General features: G+C 49.8%; 3 protein-coding genes and 1 long non-coding RNA gene across 6 annotated transcripts in view; 2 read left to right on the top strand and 2 right to left on the bottom strand.

Annotated features, from left to right (window-relative positions):
- The window catches only part of palld (palladin, cytoskeletal associated protein), a 44693-nt gene extending 26153 nt beyond the window's left edge, over nucleotides 1-18540 (top strand). Inside the window, exons 10-21 of one of the 2 annotated variants that reach the window (XM_086224562.1) lie at nucleotides 9784-10455; nucleotides 11055-11199; nucleotides 11571-11672; nucleotides 12664-12702; nucleotides 13461-13682; nucleotides 13889-14038; nucleotides 14325-14413; nucleotides 15104-15236; nucleotides 16526-16733; nucleotides 16805-16970; nucleotides 17054-17187; nucleotides 17264-18540. In XM_086224562.1, the coding sequence (XP_086080688.1) occupies nucleotides 9784-10455; nucleotides 11055-11199; nucleotides 11571-11672; nucleotides 12664-12702; nucleotides 13461-13682; nucleotides 13889-14038; nucleotides 14325-14413; nucleotides 15104-15236; nucleotides 16526-16733; nucleotides 16805-16970; nucleotides 17054-17187; nucleotides 17264-17421 (2218 nt within the window). In that variant the 3' untranslated portion in view covers nucleotides 17422-18540. The remainder of the gene's footprint in view (nucleotides 1-9783; nucleotides 10456-11054; nucleotides 11200-11570; nucleotides 11673-12663; nucleotides 12703-13460; nucleotides 13683-13888; nucleotides 14039-14324; nucleotides 14414-15103; nucleotides 15237-16525; nucleotides 16734-16804; nucleotides 16971-17053; nucleotides 17188-17263) is intronic. The other variant, XM_086224563.1, reaches the window with a different exon arrangement.
- On the bottom strand, nucleotides 17680-21535 carry cbr4 (carbonyl reductase 4). 2 transcript variants are annotated; one of them, XM_086224567.1, is made up of 6 exons: nucleotides 21201-21535; nucleotides 20865-21013; nucleotides 20634-20754; nucleotides 20412-20548; nucleotides 19617-19751; nucleotides 17680-19534 (listed from the first exon to the last, which is right to left on the bottom strand). In XM_086224567.1, exons 2-6 carry the CDS (start codon nucleotides 21007-21009, stop codon nucleotides 19356-19358), a joined length of 717 nt encoding a protein of 238 aa, XP_086080693.1. In that variant the 5' UTR covers nucleotides 21010-21013; nucleotides 21201-21535; the 3' UTR covers nucleotides 17680-19355. The 2 variants fall into 2 exon arrangements, with proteins under 2 accessions (XP_086080693.1, XP_086080692.1); XM_086224566.1 differs by having other exon boundaries at nucleotides 17681-19534; nucleotides 21376-21535.
- LOC147250204 (uncharacterized) lies at nucleotides 20588-22341 on the top strand. The gene is made up of 3 exons (XR_015119270.1): nucleotides 20588-20776; nucleotides 20875-21064; nucleotides 22157-22341. It is a non-coding gene; the product is annotated as an uncharacterized LOC147250204 (long non-coding RNA).
- Nucleotides 22182-25533, bottom strand: part of sh3rf1 (SH3 domain containing ring finger 1) — a 34347-nt gene continuing 30995 nt past the window's right edge. The window contains exons 12-13 of the mRNA XM_086224564.1: nucleotides 22742-25509; nucleotides 22182-22655 (exon numbers count right to left, since the gene is read on the bottom strand). Coding sequence (XP_086080690.1) covers nucleotides 25341-25509 — 169 coding nt within the window. The 3' untranslated portion in view covers nucleotides 22182-22655; nucleotides 22742-25340. The remainder of the gene's footprint in view (nucleotides 22656-22741; nucleotides 25510-25533) is intronic.

The following is a 25533-nucleotide window of genomic DNA, read 5'->3' as shown; positions in this document are numbered from 1 at the left end:
CCAGCCCCCCCCCCCCCCCCCCCCCCCGCCCACCATCTCAGGGGAGACGGCAAAGCCCCTCACCACATGGAGGGAACAGATAGATGTTGAACTCGCAACACAATCTCATCGAAACTGGAATTCAACTTTTTTGACACATTTTTCTACTCTTAAAAATGTGGAATGTTTGAGTTCTCGCTTTACTGGGCGAAACCTCACGGATGTGTTGTTTTCCTGAGTTCTGTAAGAAAACAGTGACGCTATCACAGCCTGTGTGTCAGCTGAGGATGAAGCACACAGAGAACAAAATGAAAAGTTTCTCTAAAGTGATGAATCGCTTTAAAGGAACACACCAACTCTTTGGTGAATGCTCCTGCTTGCTGTCCTCCCCAGAGTCCAACAGGGATGCTGTGGATCAGAACTGTTGGCACGCCTCTGACAAAACTCATCAAATACACTTTCATCCAAATCATTCTCTTTCCAGCGTTAATATAATGAGGGTTGTGTTAATTATTAACTATGAAATAAGCATTTCAAATTTCATGAGAATGTGATTTTTTTAGAGTGAGACCATTTGATTCAACGCAGCAAATCTCAACACTCCAGCCAACAAAACAACACATTTATTGATGACTAGAAGAGCGACTGTTGCTCATCATGTCAGAGAGGATGAGGAGGAAGACTGCTGGACAAACGAAAAGGTATGCGAGCGCTACCCTATAAACACCATTGACTGTGCTAAGCTAAGTAGCGTCCGGCTGGGCTCAGGTCCCTAATGCACCCACAGAGGAGAGAAAGTCCCTGTCTTCTGATCTGGCTCTGGAGAGGACAGACAGGAAGCATCTTCCCAAAAACTTGCAGTGTTCTTTGAAACAGACATGATGCAACTGAAAGTCATTTTCTATGAGCTGCAGTGAGTGTTGGAGATGGGGAAGAAGATTCTGCTTCTCATCCCTTTAAAAGAGGGATCTGGAAAGATTTAGGACCTCCAGTTTGACCTCTGCTTGCTGCCATGTTGGACAGAATTATAGTGTCAGCTGATTCTAGTCTGGCTGGCCTTGACTCCGCCCACCTTGGATAACCGTGAGCTTCCTGACTCACAGATCCCTCCAGGCAGAGCCTCCAGAGGTCAAACTGCACAGAAAAATTCACATAATAATATTCTGATAACAACCTGTAAACCTGTGTGTGTGTGTGTGTGTGTGTGTGTCACTGAGTTTCATGCTTGTGCAGTGTGAGCTTTCACGATATAAGTGGACTTTTCTTATGTTCATCTGGAGTTATGGCACAACCTCACTGGTGCGGGAGGAAGACACACCTTGACACATGACACATCCATGTTGTCGCCAGAATCGACACGCAGAGATAAGAAACAAAAATACAAGACAAAGGATGAGAATTTAATGAGCCACAGAAACATATTAGGTGTGTCCACCCTGACATCCAACGTGATAGGAGCCACAAAGTATTATATTATAGCTTTGGATAGTGTGTGTGTGTGTGTGTGTGTGTGTGTGTGTGTGTGTGTGTGTGTGTGTGTGTGTGTGTGTGAGTATCCCTGTGGGCGTTACACAACAAGCAGTAGCAGCAGAAGCAACAATTATCCTCAAGCTTAATCTCACTTTCACGAGAGCAGGAATCAGCTTTAACTTTAATTGCATTCTTGCACGAATTTGTGTGCGTGTGCGTGTGTGTGTGTGTGTGCGTGCGCGCGCGTGTGAGCTCTGGATGTTTTATGGAGCTCCATGCTGAATCTTTCGGATCTTCTCGATGATGACAGGCTCCCGTCAGCTTCAAACAACCTCCCCTTTCTCCTCTGCAGTGATGGCGTTGGGAGAGGGATGTCGAAGTTTGACTGGTCTATTCAGACTTAAAGAATGAGGGCAGAGTGAAACCCTGAGTATGACAAGACTGAGTGGAGTATCCTAAACCTTGATTATAATAACCTGTGAATGATAGCTGAAGTACGGCTGAAACAGAACCGGCTCAGTGATGAAGTGAAATGTCTCGCTTTATCCAGGGAGGAGGGCGTTGGATTCCTCCGTCCATGACAGACACGTAGGCGGAGCACTCTGATGCAGATCGGCCTTGTTGATTATACGATGGGATGATTTCGTTTTTTTTACTTCTGACTGCATCCTACAGAACATCAGACGCAGCCCGGTCTTAGGTGCTGCCTCTGGACTCCATTCTCAGAACATGTGAAACTGCTAATCAGAGCCATGAATGGCAAACAGACCCTCTGACTACACGCCACCACAGCCCCCCGGATCTGTGCTCCAGAGAAAATTCACTGCTGAGTTTGGTATCATATCAACAACAACAGTTACAGGCATTATAGGCATTGGAATCCATGTTAAATCTTCCGCCAGTGTGTTAGACATTAGATGGAAGCCATGATTCAGAGTTTGCCTGGAATCATTAGTTTGCAGCAGGATGTTGTGAAACATTAACATGACTCTGCTGAAGTTCAGTTACAGTTGCATTGAAATACAGACAAACCACCAGACAGACAGACACACACACACACACACACACACACACAAACACAAGGTGGCAGCAAGAAGGATACAACTGATAAAAACATATGCAGGACAAGGAGGCAATGAGATATGAAGCTAATTGAGTCTTTAAACAAAGGTCAGGGGTTCAGTGTGACGGGGGCCCGTGGGAGGCAGCATCCCGGTGTATCCCCTCTGTGCTGGAGCTCCGGCTGCCAGCACTTGTCACATATCTGCGCTGTGACTCAGAGCTCCCTCTCAGCAGCATGTTTGTGTTTACGAGGTGTAAGTCATGAACCCTCTAATGAAGTATTAACAATCACTTTCTTGTCGAGGTGTTGCTTGCGGTTTTATAGAAAGCGGGAAACACGCATGAGTGAAAGAAGCACATATGGTGCCAGCTACACAATGAGGGCTCAACATCAGCTGGCTAATTAAAAGTGGAAGTGGAAGAATGAGTGTTGAAACGTTCCCCACCGAAGGAGTGAGGCGTTCTGAGTAGACAGAAAAAGTTAAGTGTCATACAACAAGAAATAGTGCAGCAGAAGAAAAAGCAAAGTGAAGTCAGTGGAGACACATGAGAGCAGGAAAGCAGCTAAATTCAGAGGCAGAGATGGGCAGTCCTTAAAAGGACATGGGAGACACAGGATTGGCTGAGACAGCAGACCAGCTCAGCACCGGATTGGTCGGTCTGACTAGAGTGACCTGCATGGAATGGAGAAAGTTCCCAAATAAGGAAGAGTGTTGTCGGAGCTGACCTTCATCACACAGAGAGAGGGGGGCAGGGAGAGAGAGAGAGACAGAGAGAGGGGGGTGAGCAGAGGGAGACGGAGCGGTGAAAGGGAGCACGGAGGGATGATGGGAGACCAGGGGTGTGTGTTTGGGAGTTGACAGCATGGAAACTAGCAGGCCTCAGTGAGCCTCTCGCAGAAAGCAGACTATGTTTCCCAGGAAAGAACACCCTGGTATGTTAAACACCAAGGAACAGGCAGATAAATACACATATGAAGAAACACACACACACACACACACACACACACACACACACACACACACACACACACATTGTTTCCTGATGAGGTCAATCATCTTCTGATTCGATCTTGACCCCACCAGTGGTGCAAGTGAGAGGCTGTGTGGACACACTCCCAGTCAGGTCAGCAGACTTCAACTCGCCCAAGTTAATTACTGAGTGTGTGTGTGTGTGTGTGTGTGTGTGTGTGTGTGTGTGTGTGTGTTTGTGATATAACATCAAAATGTACACACACTCGCTCTGACTCGCCTGTCAGTGTCAGCAAGTGACTCCTACCTTGAGAGATGGAAACCCTCCTCCATCCTATTAGCACTCTGACCTTTCCCAAAAATACAGACACACAACCGGACGCCCACCTTCCACCGACACGCTGTGACTCACCGTGTCTAAAAATAGTCATGACACACAAAAATAGAAACAATCATCCCACAAAAAGGTTTTGTTTCATCCCACAAATATGAGGGAGGAATTTCTTTTATTGAGAAACTAAACAGTTGATATCACTATATGGATGTGAATGTGGGAGTGTTTGTTCAACACACACACACACACACACACACACACACACACACACACACACACACTTTGTGTCCACCTGTTGTATAAAACTTATTCTCTGTGTTTGGCATGTAGATAAGAGTGTCTGTGCTGCCAGATCGTGTTTCTGAGGGGTTCACCGAACAAATATTTAATTTCCTGGCAGTTTTCAAACGTTTGCTTCCAGAGGACCAATCTCGTGTCACACGGAACTCCTAAGAATCGCTCCGATGATTAATCCTTGAAATCTGTCTTCCATTCTCTCTCTCTTCAATCATGCTGTCATTCGAGGAACGATATGAATATGAACATAGAAGCTATCAGATATCCGTGTCTGTTTCATGTTATGTCCGAAACTTTAAAAAAAGAACAGGCAGCAGCTTTCGCTTGAGTATGTAGCTGAGCTTTTATTCTGAAAGTGGGTCTTGAGCAGATGGGCTTTTATTGTGAAGGAGGAGGCGCTCACAGACAGACTGACTCATACAGAGGCAGGGAGGGAGGGCGAGCAGCGACTGTGTCTGTCACCGTCTGGGTGCTGAGCGCGCTATATAGGCTCCTGCTACCTGGCGGGGCTGCACTGTGACGCCGCTCACTGACCTGCAGGGAATAACCGCCGGCTCAGACACAGCGCTGAAGGTAACAGCTCTCCTGACTGTTGGGGTTCCAGCTTGAGCAGAAGTGAGGGACAGAGGAGGATAAGAGATGAGGGGAGTGATGTCTTTCTTTGCACTTCTAGAGTGGGAAACTTTGGTGAGGGTTACTGCCTTGTGTGCTTTCTCTCTCATCACCTCCTGCACCGCTAATGACGTTAAGATCAGGTGAAGACGGAGGAGAGGAGGGTTTATCAGCAGGAAACAAGGATGTGGTAGGAGTTTGTGTGGTTTTGGCAAGTTTATATTTGATAAGAAAGAGAGTAGTTTGTGTGTGTGTGTGTGTGTGTGTGTGTGTGTGTGTGTGCGTGCGTGTGTGTGCGTGGTTTTCTGGGAATACCCAGCAGTTCATACCCATTCATTTGCTCTAGAAAGATAATGAGCTGAAGAGAGAAAGAGAAAGAAAGCTGTCTTCCAGTGTGTGTGTGTGTGTGTGTGTGTGTGTGTGTGTGTGTGCGTGAGTCACATGGATTAGTTATCACAATAGAGTCTGTTAGGTGACAACAGCTCCTCACTTACTGCCTCTCCGTGACTCTTCCTGTCTCCTTCCTTGTCCTCTCCCTCCACTCCTGCTGCTAATCCCATCTGATGGTGATGTCTGTCCCACTCCGATCCAGAGAAGAATGTCTCCGGCATTCCAGGCTCTCGAGAGGAAAAAAAAAAGCCCGTCTGATTGGACAGAGAGGCGGAGGAGAGAGGGGAGACGAGGGAGGGATGGATGAAAGTATACATAGAGAGAGGAGTCACCTATATGTGAAACCTGAGCCTTTATAGAGAGAAGAGGAGGAAAAGAATAGGAGAGGAAGAGAGAAAGTGGGGCAGCAGGAGGAGGGGGGAGGGAGGGAGGGGGAGGGAGAGTGGCTGATCAGAGCAGACGTGGTGTGGCTGCAATAAGAAAAACCCTCTGTGCTACGTTTTAAAGAGAGCGGAGAAAGGAAAACAGTCTGGTTCTATTTTATGTGGTGTGTGTGAGCAATTAGAGCCAAAGAGAACTTTTTTTTGGGGGGGGGGGGGGTAGCCATGTGGGCGAGGGGTTGAAAATAAGTCAAGGATACTTAGAGAACAAAGGCAGGGAGAGGAGTCAGTTGACAGGGAAGAGGAGAATGAATGGAAGCTGCAGATGAGGAGTAAAACACTTTTTCATGTGTACTGAATATGGCCTGCGTGGGGGGGGGGGGGGGTCAGGCTGTATAATGAAATGTTCTTGGAAACTTGGAGGGGCTCCTGTTGATGGTTTGCTTTCTCTTGTGAAGGAAGAGGGAGGCAGAGAGAGGGGGAGGGGGAGCATTACTTCCCTGATCAAATAATCTGTGTGATGTTGAGAGATGACAGACGAGATCAGAGCTGACGTCACAGAGGAGCTCGAAAGACTCCTTGAGTAGCAGCATCAGAGCTTATACTTTTCCAGGACTTTTCCATAACTCTCCCAAACTTTTGAGGTGAATTCTCATGACCAGACTCCCTGAAATCCTCTCTACTCTCAAAAACAAACCGAGAAATGAAATGAAAGTGCTGAGCTCGACTAGTGACAGGCTACGTGCTTCCATGCAACACCAACGTGATCTTAAGGTAAACCAGCATCACTTCGAGATGGTGCAGGTATTTATGAAGTAAACGTCAATAACTTGTACCTGGGGGCGGGGAAATGGTTATTTTCTAATTCCAGCTTGTCGTGCAGCCTTGCAGGCGAGCATTAGCCGACTGGTTCAGCGATTATTGCTCTCTGATCAATCATCCGACTGTTCACGCCACCGCCAGCGTGGTAATCAGTGTGTTATTGTGTAGCTGACATCAGCACAGCAGTCTGTACTTGTATGTGTGAAGTCATGCAAACACACACACTCACTCACACTCTCACACACACACACACACACACACACACACACTAATGATGATGCAAATGTGTCAGCCTCTTAATTTCTTTAGAAAATGTTATTGTGTTATGTTTCCTGTCTGGGACTCAAAAACACTCGCCCGTGTTGGTCGTTTGCCGCATCCAGGCTTACTCACCGTCTGATAGTCACTCAGACACCTGACACATTCTTGCTCGGGGGCACGTCGGTGCGCTGCAGCCATGATGCAATAATCAGTGGTTACTACGAGTGAGTAAACCAGGTATGTGTTGGCGTAGCAGGACTCCTGTTTGTGTGACCAGACAGGTGTGTAAGTGCTAAGTGTGTATACCAACACCGCTTTTGTGATTGCATCTTGAATCTGTGACCTGGGGTCACGGTGTGGGCGGAGCTCTGGATGAACCCAGGCAGCGTCTCCTTGTTGGGTTTGCGTTGCAGGTGTGAGAACCATGTGACTGTGCTGCTCATAGGCCGCATCAGCACGGCCTCTCCTCCTCGCTCCACGTGCTGCACCGCCTCCGCCATGCCTCGCTTCATGCCTCCGAGCTTTCTTCTTCTGTTTATAAACACCAATTATATGTCATTAGTGGCGGTGATGTACACTCATCAACTTCCTGTTCCCCCTCCCGTGTTTCCTGTCATCAGCCGGCTGAGGCTCATAAAGCATCTCCTCAGCCAGCTGCACAGCTAACGCGATGGGTCACGTGTGAACCGGCTCCGATTGACTCGCTCAAACATACAAGTGTCATATGTTCATTTATGAAGGCGCGGCGCGTCCGACCACCACAGCGCGGTAGAACACGCTCGCTCTCCAGTTCTTGTCAAGCTGCTCCGAGGTGGTTTTACAGAGCAGGACTGACAAGGTTTCTCCAGACTTGGCTCTTTCTTTTTCCCCCTAAAATGTCCACAGGCAGAATCCAACCCCAGGACAGTTTTTACAGGATGAAGAAAGGGAGAACTATTTATACCAGCAAAAAGAAGAAAAATGAAAGGGAGACTTTAAGAGTAATACAGTATTACAGCTGGAATGACAAACAGAGGACCTGGAGCGCTCTCTCTCACCGAAGCGCAGCGCTCTGTGGGCCAGTTGGCTCGGACCACAGCAGCAAAACACAGGGCAGTTGGCATGGCGACAGAGGAACACTTCCCTCTCAATTCAGCTTCGCTTCACCAGAGAGACAAAGAAAGAGATGGAGGCTCAATGGAGGCCTGCTCTGCTCCTTCAGCCGTCGGTTGTAGAGAGGAGACAGCATGGGTGAGGGGAAGGAGACAGCACGGGTGAGGGGAAGGAGACAGCACGGGTGAGGGGAAGGAGACAGCACGGGTGAGGGGAAGGAGACGCTCAGGTCTGGACTACCAGAGTTTGGCCATAAAACTATTCATGCAGCTGCAAATAACAGGAGCTGACCTTTCCATGGTCTGTAAATATGAAGCTGAACTGGTATTTATGGTTTAGAGGTCAAATGTCAGTGTATTTAATGTGGCTGAGAAACACAACTTCCTGAATCAGGGATTTCTCGATCATACAGAAGGAGTTCGTGCTCAGCACTTCGGCTTCGTAACGACCGAATGAATGTGCTTGTTTAGCAGGAGCTGCTTTATATAGCGTCTCTGGCTTATAGACACTCACAGAGAGCTCAACAAGTCATGTGGTGGGGGTGGGGGGGCATCACAGTCATAAGGAGACTTTGTTCAGGTCTTTGAGGTCTTTCATGCTGATGCGGTAAAGTGTCATGTCGGGAGGAGAGAGTGAGGGATGAGGCTGTGAGGAAATTAAGAGTGTTTCCTCTCTGCTGGAGCTGACGGGCCGGGGTGCTTCTGCCTCTGAGAACACAGCCAAAAAAGGAATCAAACCACTGCAGAGCGCCGCGAGCCTCGGCAGCTGCCAAACTATTCCTGTAAAAGCACTCTTTTGGTTGAGGCCTGAGCAGGAGACCTTTGGGGAATGTAAAGAAAAATGTATACAGAGGAGGGAGCACGCAGACCAGATCATGTACCGCTGCGGTCCAGAGGATCCTTGAAGGCTGCAGAGGAGCAGACAACTGGCAGACTAATCAGGCACGATGCTGCTGGCTTTGTTCCTCCCTGCTACAACTGGCAGTTCAGACTGAAATGTTTGAGGCTCCAAACAGAGGATAAAGACAGGGCCTTTTTTTCTGCATTCTCACAGATGAAAAATACTCCACTGATTATTCAACATCTGGAAAAGATTTAGGCACGTGAACAGGGTCCTGGTGGACCCCTGACAACATGCACCGCTGGGATGTACCGCAGAGTCTCTGACACAAACACAGACCTCTCCTAAAGGCTCCTCCCCAGAGTTCACCTCCGTCTGCTGCTCTTTAAAAACGCCTCCTGGTGTGCGTCAAGTTTGGGTGCCATGAGAAAACTTCACATTCGCATCTGATGACACTTCACAATTCCAAACTCCCACGGCGGCGAGACAATGCGGCCACGCCTCTGTGAAAACACACCTCGTCCCTGGCAACATGACACTGCAGCATCACCAGGCCACGAGCAGCAGCCACACCTGAAGTGTGTCGCTGCCTGGAACAGACGGAAAAACATCAGGTCTGAGCTGGGAGCCGCCTCCCACTGCAGCAGCCCCCCTCACTTTATCTCCTCACTCCTTTACTGCACTTGACGTATTGTCAACACGCTGGCTTTTTAATAAGTCTTTGTTAAACATTACAGGCTGATAACCTATCAGTCCAGGCTGCTGGTGCAGGGTTTCCTTCCCAGAGCTCATATTAACACACACACACACACACACACACACACACACACACACACACACACACACACACTTTCACACCAGAGGAAAAACAGTTGCCTTCAACTCCTGCTCACCACCCTCCGTCTGACAGCCACATGATGTCACCCCCCAAACTCTCCGAGTATTTAGGACTCAACATCTTCTCAGCTCGACTGGTGTCTTCCTGACCGGGCGGCTGCCCCGGTACCTTGATTGGCGTGTTTACTCTCCATCGATTATGCTCACATCTGGTGTCCAATGTTACTGACTACAGTTGGACGCGGACCAGCTGATGATGTCATGCATAAACTGAAAACAGACACATTTTTAGAACCTTTTATGAGTCTGTTACCTTGCAGCCCCCCCCCCCCCCAAAAAATATGAAAGCATCAGAGGGCTGATGTACCAGAGAGCTTTAAGGTGTTAGTCTCTGATTATGTCACTGATGATGATGATGATGGTGGTTTTATTTCAGAAACGCGTCTCAGCTGAAGCAGCTGCAGGAACAGATCCTACTGGAACAGCAGGAAGCAGCCACCTGGCAGCAGCAGCAGGAGCAGCAAGGCCAGGAAGTCCCGCCTCCTCCTCCTCAGGAAGTGCCTCCACCTGCTCCACCGTCTCCGCCTCTCCCCCCTCCTCCCTCCTTCCAGGAGCTGGAGAGCAGCACAACCATGCAGGCCAGCACCTTCAACTACGCCCGGCCCAAGCAGTTCATAGCTGCTCAGAGCCCTGGGGGGGCCAGTTACATCGCCCAGTCCTCTGGTTCCTCGGGGTCCAGCCTGTCCTCCCCCCTGTCTCCTCCCACCTCACATAAACCCTTCAGCAGGGTCACCCTGCCCCCTTTCACCAAGGCTGGCAGTGTGGAGTCCCCAAGCTCTCCTTCTTTCCCGCCTCCACCCCCACCCTTCTTCAGCTCCAGTAACCTGTCCTCTCCATCTGGTCCCGCCCAGGACTTCCCTCCTCCGCCGCCTCCTCCCCCACCACCTGTCTCCATGTCTCCAGCACACTCTGACATGTCCTCACCTTTCTCCTCCGTCCCTCCATCTCCGGCCTCCAGCTTCCTGTCCTCAGTGTTGCCCGCCACACCTTCCACACCTGGCAGCCCACCTGTCAACGCCCTGGGCCTCCCCAAGGGCAATGGGACTGTGTAAGTCATTAGCACACAACATCCCACCGGGACAGCGTCTCTGGTGACATCTTTGCTTTTTATACATCTTGTTTATAAGAAAACACTCACATACACACAGGTGAAAGTGTCACACGCTCCGTCTCTGTAGAATCGATCCAGGTGCAGCTGGTGCTGCTGCAGGCTGCAGGGCTGCAAGCTGCAGGGCTGCAGGGCTGCAGTTTGAGCTCTTGACTCTAGTCTTCGTGGCTTCCTGCATCAAGGACATTCCACCTTCATCTATCTGCCAGTAATTTTTCATCAGCCCCTAACTCACACACACACACACACACACACACACACACACACACACACACACACACACACACACACACTGCTGGCATTCCTGCCGGACTTGTGAGAGATAAGCAGACACATGGTGGAATGTTATAGCTGGACACATCCTGATAAGGGTGGATATGAGAGTTAGAGGGGCAGAGCAGGAGCAAGAGAGGAAAGAGTAGTCACTCTGTGTGTGTGTGTGCGCGCGCGTGTGTGTGTGTGTGTGTGTGTGTGTGTGTATGTCTGTGTGAGACAGTGCAAGTAGGAGTTTCTGATGCTGATGTTTTGTCCCTCCACAGCAAAGCGTTTCCCAGGAAGTCCTCGGTCACCAAGACACCTCGCATCGCCTCAGACTCAGACATCCAGGGATCCAAGGACGCCGTCATCCAGGACCTGGAGAGAAAACTGCGTTTTAAAGAGGAGCGCATCAGCAATGGTCAACAGGTGTGTGTGTGTGTGTGTGTGTGTGTGTGTGTGTGTGTGTGTGTGTTTCTAGCGTGCTTCATTCTTAGGCAACTGTGTCTGCAGGCCATGAGAGAGAGAGAGAGAGAGAGAGAGAGAGTCATTAACACGGATGAACTAAAACACCATGCAACTATTAATGACAGCATATCTTCATCATCCTCATCATCACGTGTGTGCAGGAGCTTGTGTTTCAGGCAGCCTCACATACATCCATGTTTTCTCCAGACATAATGACATTAACACCAGGTACACTAGCCTGCTGACTCCTTGTGTGTTTGTGTGTTCGTACAAGTGTGTGTTTTGCAACTCACACACTAACCCGCGCTGACCCCATTAATCCCTGCTTCCAGAGGTTAACCTATGAGGAGAAGATGGCGCGCAGACTTCTGGGTGCTGACAACGCCGCCACAGTCTTAAACGCTCAGGAGACGGAGGAGGAGCCCGTCACACAGGTACACACACGGAGGGGAGTACACACACACCACACGCCTGCACACTGAAAACACGTGTGGCAACACCTGACCAGCGGTGTTCTACTCAACCCCACCCTGGAATCACACCTCTCCGTTCCCTGTGGACCAGACGTCTCGTGTTCGCTCTTTCGTTATCATTATTCGATCTCAAAAAACACAAAATTAATAAGAATAAATAATAAACTACAAATATGTCTGGCTTCAGTGGGCCAGGCCATCCCTTCATGTTTCGTTTGATTTGAGGATAAACATGAATAGAACCAGTCAGTAGAGCGATAAAGCTAACGGGAGGCTAATGTGTCCTGTGTTTATTCTTGATTACACATCAACTATACGATTCTTTCTCAAGCCAGTAGAACTGATTATTGAAGTGGACTTTTGGAATATGTGACCCCCCACCCCCTTCCCAACCCCCCAGCCCAGCCCAGCCCAGCCCAGCACAGGATGGAAAACATTGTAAAGAACCTCATTAAAAAGCTGTGTTTGGTTAAGCTAGCAGCACCAGCAGCTAACATGCAGCACAGGGGCCCTCGATGGTGTGAGGGAGTCACACCTCCACACGCTGGACGTTGTTTATTCAGAAATTGGCATTTACAGCAAAATACAGTTTTCTGTCTTTCTCCTTGTTTTCTACCAGTTGTTGATGTCTTGGGTTTGGAGGCTGAACTGGTTCTGACTGAGTTTCTTCCTTTAACACTGAGCGGTTCAGTGACGTCACAGTGAGCACGCAACTGGTCGGCGCTGGTCTTAGCAATGCTAGCCATGTTAGCATCAGGAGAGCAGAGCATGACTCTGGGAATGGAGCCTGACAAATGAGCAGGATGTGTGTGTGTGTGTGTGTGTGTGTGTGTGTGTGTGTGTGTGTGTGTGTGTGTGTGTGTGTGTGCGTGTGTGTAGATGATGAGAGCAGCCAAACACAATGACGTCTACTCAGCACACACAGATAAATCCTGTTATTTTCTCTCAACAGGCAGAAAAGTCGCCTGATAGAGAATCTTTCCCTCAAAAGGTTACTACTAACACTTTTGTTTCTTTCTGTCACTCTGTGTCACCGCAAAAACACACGCACGCACAGTCACGCTGAGAGCTCGGATGTGCTCACCTCACAGAGTGGAGAGGAATCTGCTGATAAGAGAATGAATGGCGAACAAAGGCAGCAACACTGACGTGGTCGTGGTTGACTGTGGTTCTATGTTCACGCTTCATTCACAGGCAGTTTAACGTTCTGAGAGGGACGTGCGCATGTGCAGAACCTCACTGTCACCCTTGGCTCTGATTCAGCCTATCTAGGAAGAGCTGGTTGTGAAGCGTGTGACAGCACCGGCATGCTGCTGTCGCCCAGATTAAAGCCTCTGTTCTCTTTCATCTCTGATCACTCAGTGCAGTGTTAAATCAACACCAAGTTCCCTTACAAGATTTCATGCTGCATTAGCAGATCAGGATGGGACGCCTCTGTGATGGCAGCCCGGGCCGGGCCGGGCCGGGCCGGGCCGGCAGCTGCGCCTGAGGCCTGTTATTATGTGATGATGTGTCATCAGATCATGCTGCTCTGCAGATGTTCCTGCTGCCACAGAGGAAGATGGTGGGGGAGGAGGACGGCCTCATCAAAATAGAGACTTAGAAAGAAAGTTTTGGGTGTGTCACACGTCTGTTGCACGCTGCTTGCTTCAGTCACATGATCACACAAGCCCCTCCCACTGCTGGTGACTGGATCAAGTGCCTTGTTCTGAGTCTCTCTCTTTCTCTTGTTCTGCTTCGGGCATTCAGGAGTACAAAGTGTCCAGCTTTGAGCAGCGCCTCATCAGTGAGATCGAGTTCCGTCTGGAGCGTTCCCCGGTGGAGGAGTCTGACGATGACGTGCAGCACGATGAAGACTCCGCTGGCCGGGGGGGGGCGCCGTCCTTCGACCAGAAGCTCAAACACTTCAAAGTCTTTGAGGGCATGCCAGTCACCTTCTCCTGCAAGGTCAAAGGAGACCCCAAACCCAAGGTGGGGGCTTCTACATCTCGCTGTAGCTTAACTCCCCCAGTATGACTGAACAGAGACGCTCAGGGTGTGCGGGTCCGTCCCTCTGATAACCCGGTGATGGCAGGGCTGCAGATGAAGTGATGACAAATGAGTCGAGCAACAGATTCCAAATATTCCGAGAAGACATTTTTTCATCATTGGAAAGTCTGTGTCTGTCTGTGTCACAGGTTTACTGGTTCAAAGATGGCAAGCAGATCTCCAAGAGAAGCGAGCACTACAGGATCAGCCGCGACCCCAATGGCACCTGCTCTCTGCACACGGCCGCGGCCTCGTTGGATGACGACGGCAACTACACCATCATGGCGGGCAACCCCGAGGTGAGCAGACAGGTGGAGCCCTCAAACAAAGGCTAGTCAGGAGAAGTCAGCGCTCGCTAGTGAGAGAAGAATGGGGATCAGGATAATGTTCTCCTGCCTGAAGAGGAAGAGGGCGTCGAACCAGACAGGAAATCACTCATAAAGGTCAAACGTTCATGTGCTACAGGTTTTCGAACAGCCTCTCCAGCTCCAACCGTCACATTGTATTTCCCCCACCCAGTCTGACAGCTGCTTGTGCTGCGTTGGAGTGTCAACACCTCACAATCTCTCTCTCCCTCCCGCCCAGGGCCGAGTGAGCTGCACCGGCAGGATGATGGTCCAGGCGGTGAACCAGCGAGGCCGTAGCCAGCGCTCCGCCCCCGGACACATGCGCAGGTGAGGCTAGCTCGGAGTCCACCACAGCCAGTGCTCGCTCACACCCCCCTGCACAGCTCAGAGCCTGTTACTCAGGTGGAAAACGGCCCAAGAAGCTGCCAACTACACAACCTTTCACCGTGAGCTGAGTCACAGATTGGCCTTTGTTCAAGCGTCCTTTCAGAATAGAGGAGCTGCGTGCTAATGAGAGGGAACACCTGCTTGCTCTTCTCTGCCTCTCAGCGCTCTGATGACCTTGTATATACAGTTTGCGTTCATCCACGTCCTGCTAGTGGAAACAAGCAGAGAAGATCAGAGACAGTCAGAGGGGGAGAAAAGCACCTGTAGTCTCTGATGTAGATGAACTCTCCTGATCAGATACCAGGCGGAGACGTGTGGAGGTGGCATCTAGATAGCATCTCTCTCTCTCACTCCCTGCACGGTCCACTTGCAGGCAGGGCAGTGATGTCATTGTTGTGACAGCAGCACCTTTGGGTCCTGACCTGCAGCACAAGTGCCATGACGCAGGAGGAGAACCACATAAAAATGTCTATGAAAGCAGAAATAAACCTGGGAACATGGGACATTGCAAATGACACATTACAATATTGCGTTGTAAATGCATCGATGCGCGAGGGGCTGTTAGTGCGGGGGCGTGTTTAACCCCTGACCGGCTGTACGGTGGCTCACGTGCACGCTTCTGTGTGTCAGGCCCAGGTCCAGGTCCAGAGACAGTGGCGATGAGAACGATAACATCCAGGAGCGTCACTTCCGCCCTCATTTCCTGCAGGCGCCCGGTGACCTCATCGTGCAGGAGGGACGCCTGTGCCGGATGGACTGCAAGGTAAAGGTGGTGAGCTCTGGCTGGGCAGCGCCAGTCTAGAAGTTATTAGAGATTTCTGATGAAGGAACAGCAAACAAGCTGAGAGTCCATCTATTTTCTCAGAATGAAGATTTATTTGCTTCTGTGGCCCAAAGGAGGGAGTAAATAAAACCAACAGAACAGAAACATTGTTGACTGTTCTCCGAATTATCATTTTATAAAAACGGTTCCTCCAACAGTTCTGTCATTTCTCCCACCAACCCGACTCTCCAAGTGTTCCTGTCTTCCAGACGAGTATTTTAATATCCACGTTCAGCCCAGAATCCCTAAAACTTTCTGTTCTTCAGTCCAAACTGTATTTCTTTGTTCAAAGATTCTCATAAGCGCTTGGCGGCGTGTTTGTGTTCAGCTCCAACCAAAGCAGCTGAGTTTGTCGTGGTTGTTTGCTAGAGGACGTCTGACGAATGAAAAGCTTCAACGACCAGCGATGTTCGTGGTTGAGCTGCGAGCGTCAACGTTTACCGCAGAGCTGTTTTTGTCCTAATGTGCCCTGGTGGTTTTAATTGTGGGATAATGTAATTTGGAACCAGACTCCAGCTGTAGGTGAGGGGCGTGGCCAGCTGCTGATTGACAGGAGGAAAACACAGATGAGAAGTAGTTCATCTTAGCAATGACATCATCCAGCTCACGTCCTGTCCTGCTCAGTCCACCTTCTCTAGTGGAGACTTTTAATCCCTCCTTGAGTTATCATTGGCTCGCCGCCGCCAAGGTCCTAGAGCGGTCTCTGATAGAGGCGAGTCATCGCTCAGGGATTAAGAGGATCAATGTCTGGACTATTATGTCCCCCTACAGCCCCCCTCCACCTCCATTACTCACCTTATCTCATCATCCTCTCTCGTCTTCATCACACATCTTCAGCACTTACAAATTCTTTACATGTAATAAAAGAAAAGAGACCCACAATTACGTGTCTATAAAAAGACTTGAGGCTTTTTATTTCTGTCAAAGATAAACGGAGTCTCCATTCCTTCGCAGGCCGTAATGTCACGGTTATTTATAGCCAATATTTATTTCCATGTCCTTCGCCAAACTTTCCACACTAGGAATGTTCCAACTGCAGAGAGTCTCCTGTACTGCTTTGCAAGTTCTGTCCATAGTTGCTGTAGTTTAATTCTATACACACACACACACACACACACACACACACACACACACAGAGAAACTCACACGTGCATGAAGATGGCATGATGCACTCACAGTTCTGCTGGACCGTTGGAACAGGAACTCACAGTTGTGTCTGAACCCTGCAGGTAAGCGGCCTGCCCACCCCAGACCTCATCTGGCAGCTCAACGGACAAACCATCCGGCCCGACTCAGCCCACAAGATGCTGGTGAGGGAAAACGGGGTTCACTCCCTGGTTATTGAGCCCGTGACAAACCGTGATGCCGGCATCTACACCTGCATCGCCACTAACCGGGCCGGCCAGAACTCCTTTAACCTGGAGCTCATAGTTGCAGGTAATAGGACACCCACTCGCTATCGTCCCGTTACCCAGCATGCACTTCAGTTACACTGCCTCGCTCCACAGCCAAAGAGATGCACAAGGCCCCTTCATTCGTGGAGAAGCTGCAGAACACGAGTGTGGCGGAGGGTCATCCCGTGCGTCTGGAGTGTCGCGTCACCGGTGTTCCTTACCCACAGATCTTCTGGAAGAGGGAAAACGAGTCGTTCACTCACAACACCGACAGAATCAGGTGAACGACGCACACCACACCCGGGAATCCCCAGATCTGACCATGTATCTGATCACTGTGCTTGTGCGGTGTCTCCTTCCCAGCATGCACCAGGACAACTGTGGATACTTGTGCATGATCATCCAGCCGGCCACGAAGGAAGATGCAGGCTGGTACACCGTGTCGGCCAAGAATGACGCCGGCATCGTCTCCAGCACCGCGCGCCTTGATGTCCACAGTACGTCCACACTCATTTAGCTCTACTTCCTCTCTCCCCCTCCATGGTTAATTCTCTCTCTCTGCTCCGCCTTCAGCTCAGTGGCAGCAGCCTCACCTCCCCAAACCTAAGAAGGTGCGTCCCTCCGCCAGCCGCTACGCTGCACTGACAGAGAGAGGCCTGGACGTCAAAGCTGCCTTCTTCCCCGACTCCAGCCCGCTGCCCGGCGGCTTGGTGGAGAGTGACGACCTGTAGAGACCCCGGGGAGGTGTGGGGATTACCCCCCCCCCCCAAAAAAAACCTGATTGCTGCCCCCCCTGCTCCTGAAACAGCAGCGACTGGGGGGGGCTGAATAGACTCGTCCACCTGATGGACTCTCATCATTGAACCGCATGTACAGAACCTGAGGGCCGGTGGGCAAACACAGGTGGTTCTCATTTATTTGTATCGTATGACACAAGCCATAATATGACAGAATTCATCAAGCTGCCCCCCCTCCCCCACCCCTTAAAGCTTCACATTATCAACTGGACCTGGACGGTGACAGAGGTGACGCCCAGGACATCGGACTGCTGACACTCACACTCAAGTTTCATGAATGTCGACTGTTGAAGTGCCTCTCGTGTCTGTAAAAACTCTGAATTATGCATGTTGACGAAGCGGTGCCATTAGCAGTTCACAGAAGTATGAGGGAGTACGCGGAGGAGGAGGAGGAGGAGGAGCCAGCCGCAGGAGGCCAGACCAGGGCTGGTGTAGCTGCATTGACCAGAGGTGATGCTCAAGGCCGGGCCTTATAAAGCCGAGGTCTTCTAGTCGAGGGAATGAGGTTCTGTAGGAAGGGTTTAACTGAGGAGCAGAGAAAGTCTGACGGAGGTTTGGTGTGAGTGGCGGCGATGCGGAGCGCTGATGGCGAGTGATGATCTGAAGAAGTGGTATTGGAGGCTCATTTGGGTGATTTTATTTTTTCCTTTGGTGGTTTCTTTTAGAAGTGAACTGTTCTCACTGGAGAGAGGGTGCTGTGAAGGCTTTCAGTGTATTTGTCACACATCATAGATTGTCCAGTTTATTTTTGTATTAAAAGTGACTCTACTTTCCCAGCAACTTACTTATAAATAATAACTTATATCAGCAGACATTTCTGTCAACCCTCACTGATGAAACTCTTCTCTGTATCATGATATTTTATGAATATATTTACTGCCTTAAATCACCTGTAGGATTAATTTAGACTGAATGCAAACACAGATTCTCTGCATGCTACTTCAGGACACTTGTACGGTGCCAAACATTAACCCGGATGTATGATAACACACATTTCCCCAGTATTCAGGGGCACACACACACACACACACACACACACACACACACACACACCAGGCTGGTGGAAAGTGAAAAGCAAGGTATATTTATATCTCCTATTTTTGTCACCTCTGTAACACAGTACAACGCGGACATCTTTCTGAGGGTCAGTCCAGCGCTTGCATCAGCTGACAGTTGCTGTGTTTGCACATTTCTATGCCAATCGATGCCTGTATATGGATTGTTCTCCTGATATTTTAGGTTATGAAAGTTAATAAAAATCAAACTCAGACAGCGTGAGATGTTTTTATAGACTGGCAGACTCTTCCTAAAACAATAGCGGAACGCCAAGAAACACACGATCAGTCAAAGTGGAAATACCGTTCTTTCCTCAGGATGATAATCGCGATTTAATGCCTTCCAGTCCTGCAATAACAATAAAATACTGAGGATGTGAAGCAGCTACGACAGCACAACTGGAGCTGCGGTTGTGGAGCCGTCCTTATTGAAGGGAATGGGAGGAACCTCCGTCCATCCCTCTGTCCATGCGTCCGTCTGTCCTCTCCAGGACTGCAGCTGAAACCTGACACTCAAAACATCCCCCCAGTTAAAAATACTCCATCACCACTGCTACCTCTAATTTCCTCCAGCTGCTGCCCAAAACACCGACAGCCCCCTGGAAAGGTGGACTCAGGGGGCCGCGGGTGGAGGGGCAGCATGTGGGGGGTGGGGGGTCCTCCTTGGGGAGACGGCTGGAAAAATAACATAAGGAGCAGCAGCAGGCGAGGAGGTCTGGCGGCGACTGTCACACACGTCAGGCCGAGGAACTGCAGCCGTGTCTTCGCTCACCAGCTCCTAGGAGGAGTCACATGATAGCTGTGCTGCTGTGGCTACATGGCCAGCTGCAGCCCGCCGTCCACCACCAGCACCTGGCCAGTGATGTAAGAAGACTCCAGAAGGAAGAGGGCAGCCTGGGCGACCTCCTCGGGCTCGCCGAACCTCCCCATCGGGATGGAGCGCACACCATCGTCCTCCATCAGCCCCGCTGTCATGTCAGTGTGAATGAAACCTGGAGGAGGGACGGTGAGGGTGAGCAAACAGGAAGTGGGGGTCAGATGCTGAGGAGACACAGGTGGAGGCTGGGTCTCTACCTGGAGCCAGCAGGTTGACTGTGACGCCGCGTGACGCGACTTCTTTAGCTAAAGAGCGAGTGAAGCCCTCCAGACCCGCTTTAGTGGCCCCGTAGACGCACTGGCCCGCGTTCCCCTTCAGACCCACGACGGAGCCTGCACACAGGAAACAGGCCTTCACTTTTCAAAATAAAACACCACCATTAGAGGATTTAAATACAATCCACACCAAATGACAGAGGTGGCAACACACACACACACACACACATTCCACCAGTAGAAGTACAGTTACTGCTGTGAAATGGATCTCCTCAAGCACAAGTACAGCAGTACCAAGTATGGAGGTTTTTTACATTTAGATATCAAAAAAGAAGCAAACAAAAACAGACAAAACTGATGAATTTGATAATTCAATCAATGGATAAAATAAATACAAAGAGAGAAGTTTGTGTTTTTGTTTTGCACTGCAGAGATTCTTCAAACTTTTCTCTCATTGCATCTTCTACATTCTTGTTGTTTGACCTGTCCGGAGTAGCCCTATTTGTGCTAAAGGTAGGGGGAAAATATTCAAGTGAAGTACAGATACCTGAAATATCGAAATATCTACGTGAGTAACTGAATGTGTCAAATTCTTAACTAAATAGAATTTACAACATAGTGATGAAGACAAAAGTACAGCCTTAGACTGGTAGTGAGGAAACTGGAAGGACGTCAAATACTGAAACACTACAGAAGAGCTGTTGAACACCGCCACCCTGTGACCACAGTGACACCCCCCCCCCACCACCACCACCCATCATGGCGGCCATACTTTACCGATGTTAACGATGGCGGCTCCCCGGGTGTGCAGCATGCCGCGGAGCGCCGCCCTGCAGGTCAGCATGGCGCCCAGCAGGTTGGTGTGAAGCAGAGCCACCATGTCCTCGGGCTTGGTCCTCAGCAGCAGAGCATCCCTGCGCACACGCACGCACACACACACACACACGGTGAAACTCCCGTTACCATGACAACTCACCCGTCATAACCATGACCGCTCACCTGTTGATGCCGGCCGCGTTGACGAGGTAGGAGACGTTCCCGCACGTCCTCTGGATGGTCTCGAAGGTTCTCTGCACCTGCTGCTCCTTGGAGACGTCACAGCTGAGAGCCACGTGGTCCGCTGGAGAGCAGAGGGTCTCTGAGTGTGTGAACCTGAGCAGTAACTCCACAGTCCATGATTGGTGACGCGCGCACAAGCACACGTACCTACGTGTGTGTGTGTGTGTGTACCTCCTCGCAGGGACGCCACAGCGGAGCGGCCAGCGTCCGCGCTCCTGGACACCACGGCCACCCTGCAGCCCCTCTCCGCCAGCAGGCGGGACACAGCCCGGCCGATACCCCTGGAGCCCCCACACACCACGGCCAGCCTGGACATGACCCTGCCGCGGAGCAACACCAACACACGCGCGCCCGTGTGTTATTTAGACGTGGTACACTAAACTAAATGGCTCAGAATTCCACACGTATTGGCATAAATAATATAAATATAATCACACACGAAAAACTCTAGAAGAACAGCAGACAAGGACAATAAATGACATCAAATAAACTATATGGAGGACACACGGTGTTACTGGTCAACTGAAGCAGATGTACTCATTTCCCGGTGTCCCTGCTGACCGCCGACCAGCCCCCGACGTTAGCTGCTAATGTTTCAGGGTCGTTTTGCTCTTTCGGGGATTATTAACAGTTTTTAGCTTTAAACTAACGTTGCTCGTTATGATATTAAACTGGCACTGACGTGACCGTCGACTGTCTGGCTCCGGTGGAGTCCCGGTGAGAAGCTTTATGGACTAAAGTCAGGCAGCTTCGCGGTGGCGATGACAGACGCCGCCATGTTTGTCCTCCGTGTTGTTGCGCTGCTCGACTTGAGCCAGCAGAGGGCGCCGTGGTGCCGCGGCAGGCTGAGAGCGGCGCTCCAACACCGTTAGGTGTACTAAATTCGTGTAACAGCGATGTGACGTCAGCTTGGCTAAATGTTTCACTGTCACACTTTTATTATATGGAGGGCCAACTCGAACTAATTGTGGGCGAAACAAAACATTGAATTACTAACATGTCTTTCGTCAGCTGTGACACTGGTTGTGTCTAACTTCAGCAGGGCAGATTGACGTCCTTTCTGCTGCCTGATCAAATAATGCAAACAATAACTACAGGGATCCTACAAACTTAAGAGCACTTACGTCTCATCAAGGTTAAAAGCTTGGAGTTATTCACATATTTACATAATTTCTTTCTTTCCTTTGTGCGAGCACATCTATTAACTTTATTATTGTGTCTTTCAAAATCTTCATTATAAAGGTCCCATTTCCTTTTCGGTGAAACCTAAATGATGCAGAAACTGAGTACTGTAAGGAGCGGGAAGGGGAAGCTGGCCACGCCAGGCTGTGAAAACCTCTGATTGGTTGACGGACTTGTGAACTATTGACGCACATTTGTACCAATAACCAAACGGAGGGAACTGCAAAGATCATCAAAGTGAGTCATTATTGTGTTTTATTACAGTTTTATTATTCTTGCAGTGGCTTTTCTATTCTGGGGCTCATATCTCCTGGGACGTGTTGTGTAAGAACACACAATACTAACGGTCGACACAGTCGTCCTCCGGTCGTTGCACCAGCTTCCTGTCGCTGCTCTCCAGCTGGACCCTCCATCAGGCCGCGGGGTGGTTTTGCTGAAGTTAAATCACAAGCTGAGCCAGAGACGACCTGTGACCCCGAGCCTGGTGAAGCCCATCAGCGTGGCACCGTGACGCTCCCGCCTGAGAGACACTTCACCAGGACATCATTTCCCTCTGCAGACCCACAGGTCCCAGCCACGTGATCCTGCTTCCATTAAAGTAGACGTTCAGATGGAGATACGACGGCCTTCCAGATCTGATCACTCTGCTTCCTCCATAAACGGAACCCGACCCGTCATGGATGAGAGAATCCACACCCGCTCTTCGGACTTGGCCCCGGTGAGAAGCTGGTATCTCTTCGTCACTCCTCTCCCGAGGTGACTTGACGTGGCCGACACGCCCTGCACGCAAACATGAATGAGACTTTCTTGACCTCGAGGCTTGCAGCTCGACTGGAAAAAGGCCCTCGCGGCTCGGAATTCTTTACCTGCGCACACAGGTATGCCAGCCACGTTGTTCCATTCAAGTTTGCACTGGAGTACTCGTTTGTATGACTCCTGCTGCGTGTAGTCCTGTGCTCAGAAACTGGAGTAACTCATTTCCATGGTAACCATCCTCCGCGGGGATGTGTGTGCAGCACAATGACCTCTCTGGGTGCTTGTCAGTTCCTGTCAGTGTTTCCCAGCTGAACATACTGGGACGGCTCCCCCTCATCGAGGCTGCTGCGCTCTGAGACCCTGATGACTGCGAGCGTCGGGCTTCACCTACATGATGTTAGGAGTGGGATCATTTCTGAAAAACTGCTTTCATGAGTGCCATTCTAGCCTCGTGACAGGGGAGGCGGGGCAAGGAGACGGGTGTCAGAAGCGTTTTGTCTTCTCCCAACACCTCTAGTGAGACAGTTCTGCCTGGGTTGTGAGTCTGGAACGCAAGAGGGTCACTGAGGAAAACCGGGGAAGAGAACGTGACACTGCTGTCAGGACACAACGTCGGAGGCTGGAGGAAATTCTGGAAACCATTAGAGCTTTTATTGTTATAAATGTGCTACTCCCTCAAATACTTCAGAATGTTTTTTCACATAATAGACTTGTGCCACATCGGTTGATTGAAAGTTTCACCATTTTCAGACATACAACAGATTAACTACAGGCAAAAAAAAGGTCAAGTCACGGTGGCATGTGGAACGCTGAAGCTACGTCGCCATGTGCTCCAACACCTGAATAAAGTCTAATCGTCTTTGAGAAACACAAACACTTCATAATTTGAGTCTGACGCTGTGCAGCCTACGCATGAGGAACATGGTCAAGAAGTCAGTATGATTAGAACCAAGAGCGCACGGCGCCTCAACTGTGTGCGCTTGTGTCGGCGTAAGTCTGATGTGTCAATTAAAGGCTTGCCAGTGAAACAAAGACACTCCAGAGGAACAGCGAGGCGTCCAGCCTGAGGTTGGGGAGGCGACTCCCAACATCAAGATCAGGTTAGTTCTACACAGCTCAGAGAGACAAAAAAAGAAAGGCCCTAACAGTGATTTGTACCATCTTCTCCCAACATACACACACATTTCCAGCAGTCAGTTCCACAGTGGTCCCCCTTCACCAACAAGCTCTGGGTCCGGTTCAGTCAGTGAGTGAAAACTCCAAATCAAAAATATCCAAGTCATCAAAATTCAGTGAGCTAAACATGAAACTCCCCTCAAAGGTTAAAGATTTGAAATCAGTCACATGACATTAACAGCTGGGGAGGGAGGGGCTGGGGGGGGGGGTCACACTATATATTATTACCTTTACGGTGGAGAAGTTCATTGATTTGCATTTTTGAGAACACATAAGAGCAATCACTTCTTAACTTCTTGATAAACGAGATTTCATTTTCATCATTCACCAGCTCAGTCGTTCTAACAAGCACCGACGCTACAAACAAATCCCTCCCGTCACAAAGAAATCCAACAGTAATTCAAGTCAGTACAACACTTAACATTTAAAACCTTGTGTCGACGCAACATACAAGAAAAAACCCAACCACAAATACAAAAATAATAATAACGAGCAAACATGATAGGGTCTTCGCCCTGGAGTACCTCCGGGCTCAGGCCCTAAAAAAAAAAAATTAAAAAATCAAGGGGTCAAAGTGACCGATTTCCACTTCACGACTCCTCCAGCGGAGCGACACAGCGATGTGTTCATGAGGCTTCAGCTAGCGGGCGCTCGTACACAGACAAGGATCTGTTGCGTTTTTTCAAACGTTTGTGTCGCTCTTATGCTGCAGAGCTACGTCTGGGTCTGACGGGGGTCAGGAGAGCAGTTCTCTGCCCCCCCCCACACACATGATAGGTAAGCACTATTTGACTGCACAGTCTAGTCTGGAGTGTTTTTCACATATTAAGAAGGCCTGCAGATGCTAATGCTGCTCATACGGGAAGGCTGCAGTTGACCGAGCGCTTCAGCCACGCTGGCCTGTTCATGGTCACAGAGGAATTTGAGACGCACAACGGTCACGTGGCTGTGAATTGTACAGAGTGCTCTGATGTGCAATGGTTCTTTCTCACAATCCTCTGATGCAGCAAACGCCTCATATCCGATACCTGGGCTGCTGCGACCTGCTGACAGCTTGAAACAACGTCAGTCAGCAGCCAGAGGAAGGAGAGTAGAAGTGACGCGGTCCAATCCGGCCTAAGGCATGAGCCAGCTTCACCCCTTTATATGTTGCACTAGAAAAAGGCCAATCTAGGAAATAAGTTAAAATGTGTAACATAACTATATCAACAGTTCATATTGGTTGTTTTAGGACTAGTTATCTTTGTGTCCTTATGTACAATAAAGTGAGGAACAGTACAAGGCACACATTTAACAGCTGATTTGTTACAAAGATATAAATAACAACAAAAGAAAAGTTCATGAGTAGTGTGCTCTTATCTAATTCTATCCGCTGTGCTTTGATTGACATCCTGTTCTTCTCTCTCTCTCTCGTGGTTTCTGATGGCCCCGCCCCAGTGACCGTGGGAGTGCTGATCTGTTTGGTTTCTAAGGTGACACACTGTGGCGAGGCTAGCAGCTGTCAGCCGGGTCATGGCGGCGGCGGCGTGTGTATTAGATGCTGTCCACGAAGCTGCCTGGGAACAGTCCGGTCCTGCCGTTCCTCTGCAGCGTGCCTTTGAACCAACCGTCTTCTCGTTTCCTGTGAACGAACACAATGTCCCCCTCCTTTAGTTCCAGCTCTGCTTCACTCTGGGGAGGGTAGGACACCACCACCCGGTACCTGCGGGGTACAAACAGAGAACCA

This window comes from Aulostomus chinensis, chromosome 14 (genome assembly GCF_037954235.1).
Source record: "Aulostomus chinensis isolate RoL2024-O1b breed Wild chromosome 14, RoL_Achi_v1.0, whole genome shotgun sequence".
Lineage (NCBI taxonomy): Eukaryota > Metazoa > Chordata > Actinopteri > Syngnathiformes > Aulostomidae > Aulostomus > Aulostomus chinensis.
The sequence above is the reverse complement of the archived record's forward strand: the minus strand, read 5'-3'. Positions and strand labels throughout refer to the sequence as shown.

Excerpts from the sequence above, each read along its gene's own strand:
- cbr4 (XM_086224567.1), bottom strand. The coding sequence starts at position 21,009 with ATGTCCAGGCTGGCCGTGGTGTGTGGGGGCTCCAGGGGTATCGGCCGG. Across the intron at positions 20,755-20,864 it reads TGTGGCGTCCCTGCGAGGAG|CGGACCACGTGGCTCTCAGC; the intron begins GTACACACACAC and ends TCTGCTCTCCAG. Across the intron at positions 19,752-20,411 it reads AGCCGCCATCGTTAACATCG|GCTCCGTCGTGGGTCTGAAG; the intron begins GTAAAGTATGGC and ends TCCTGTGTGCAG.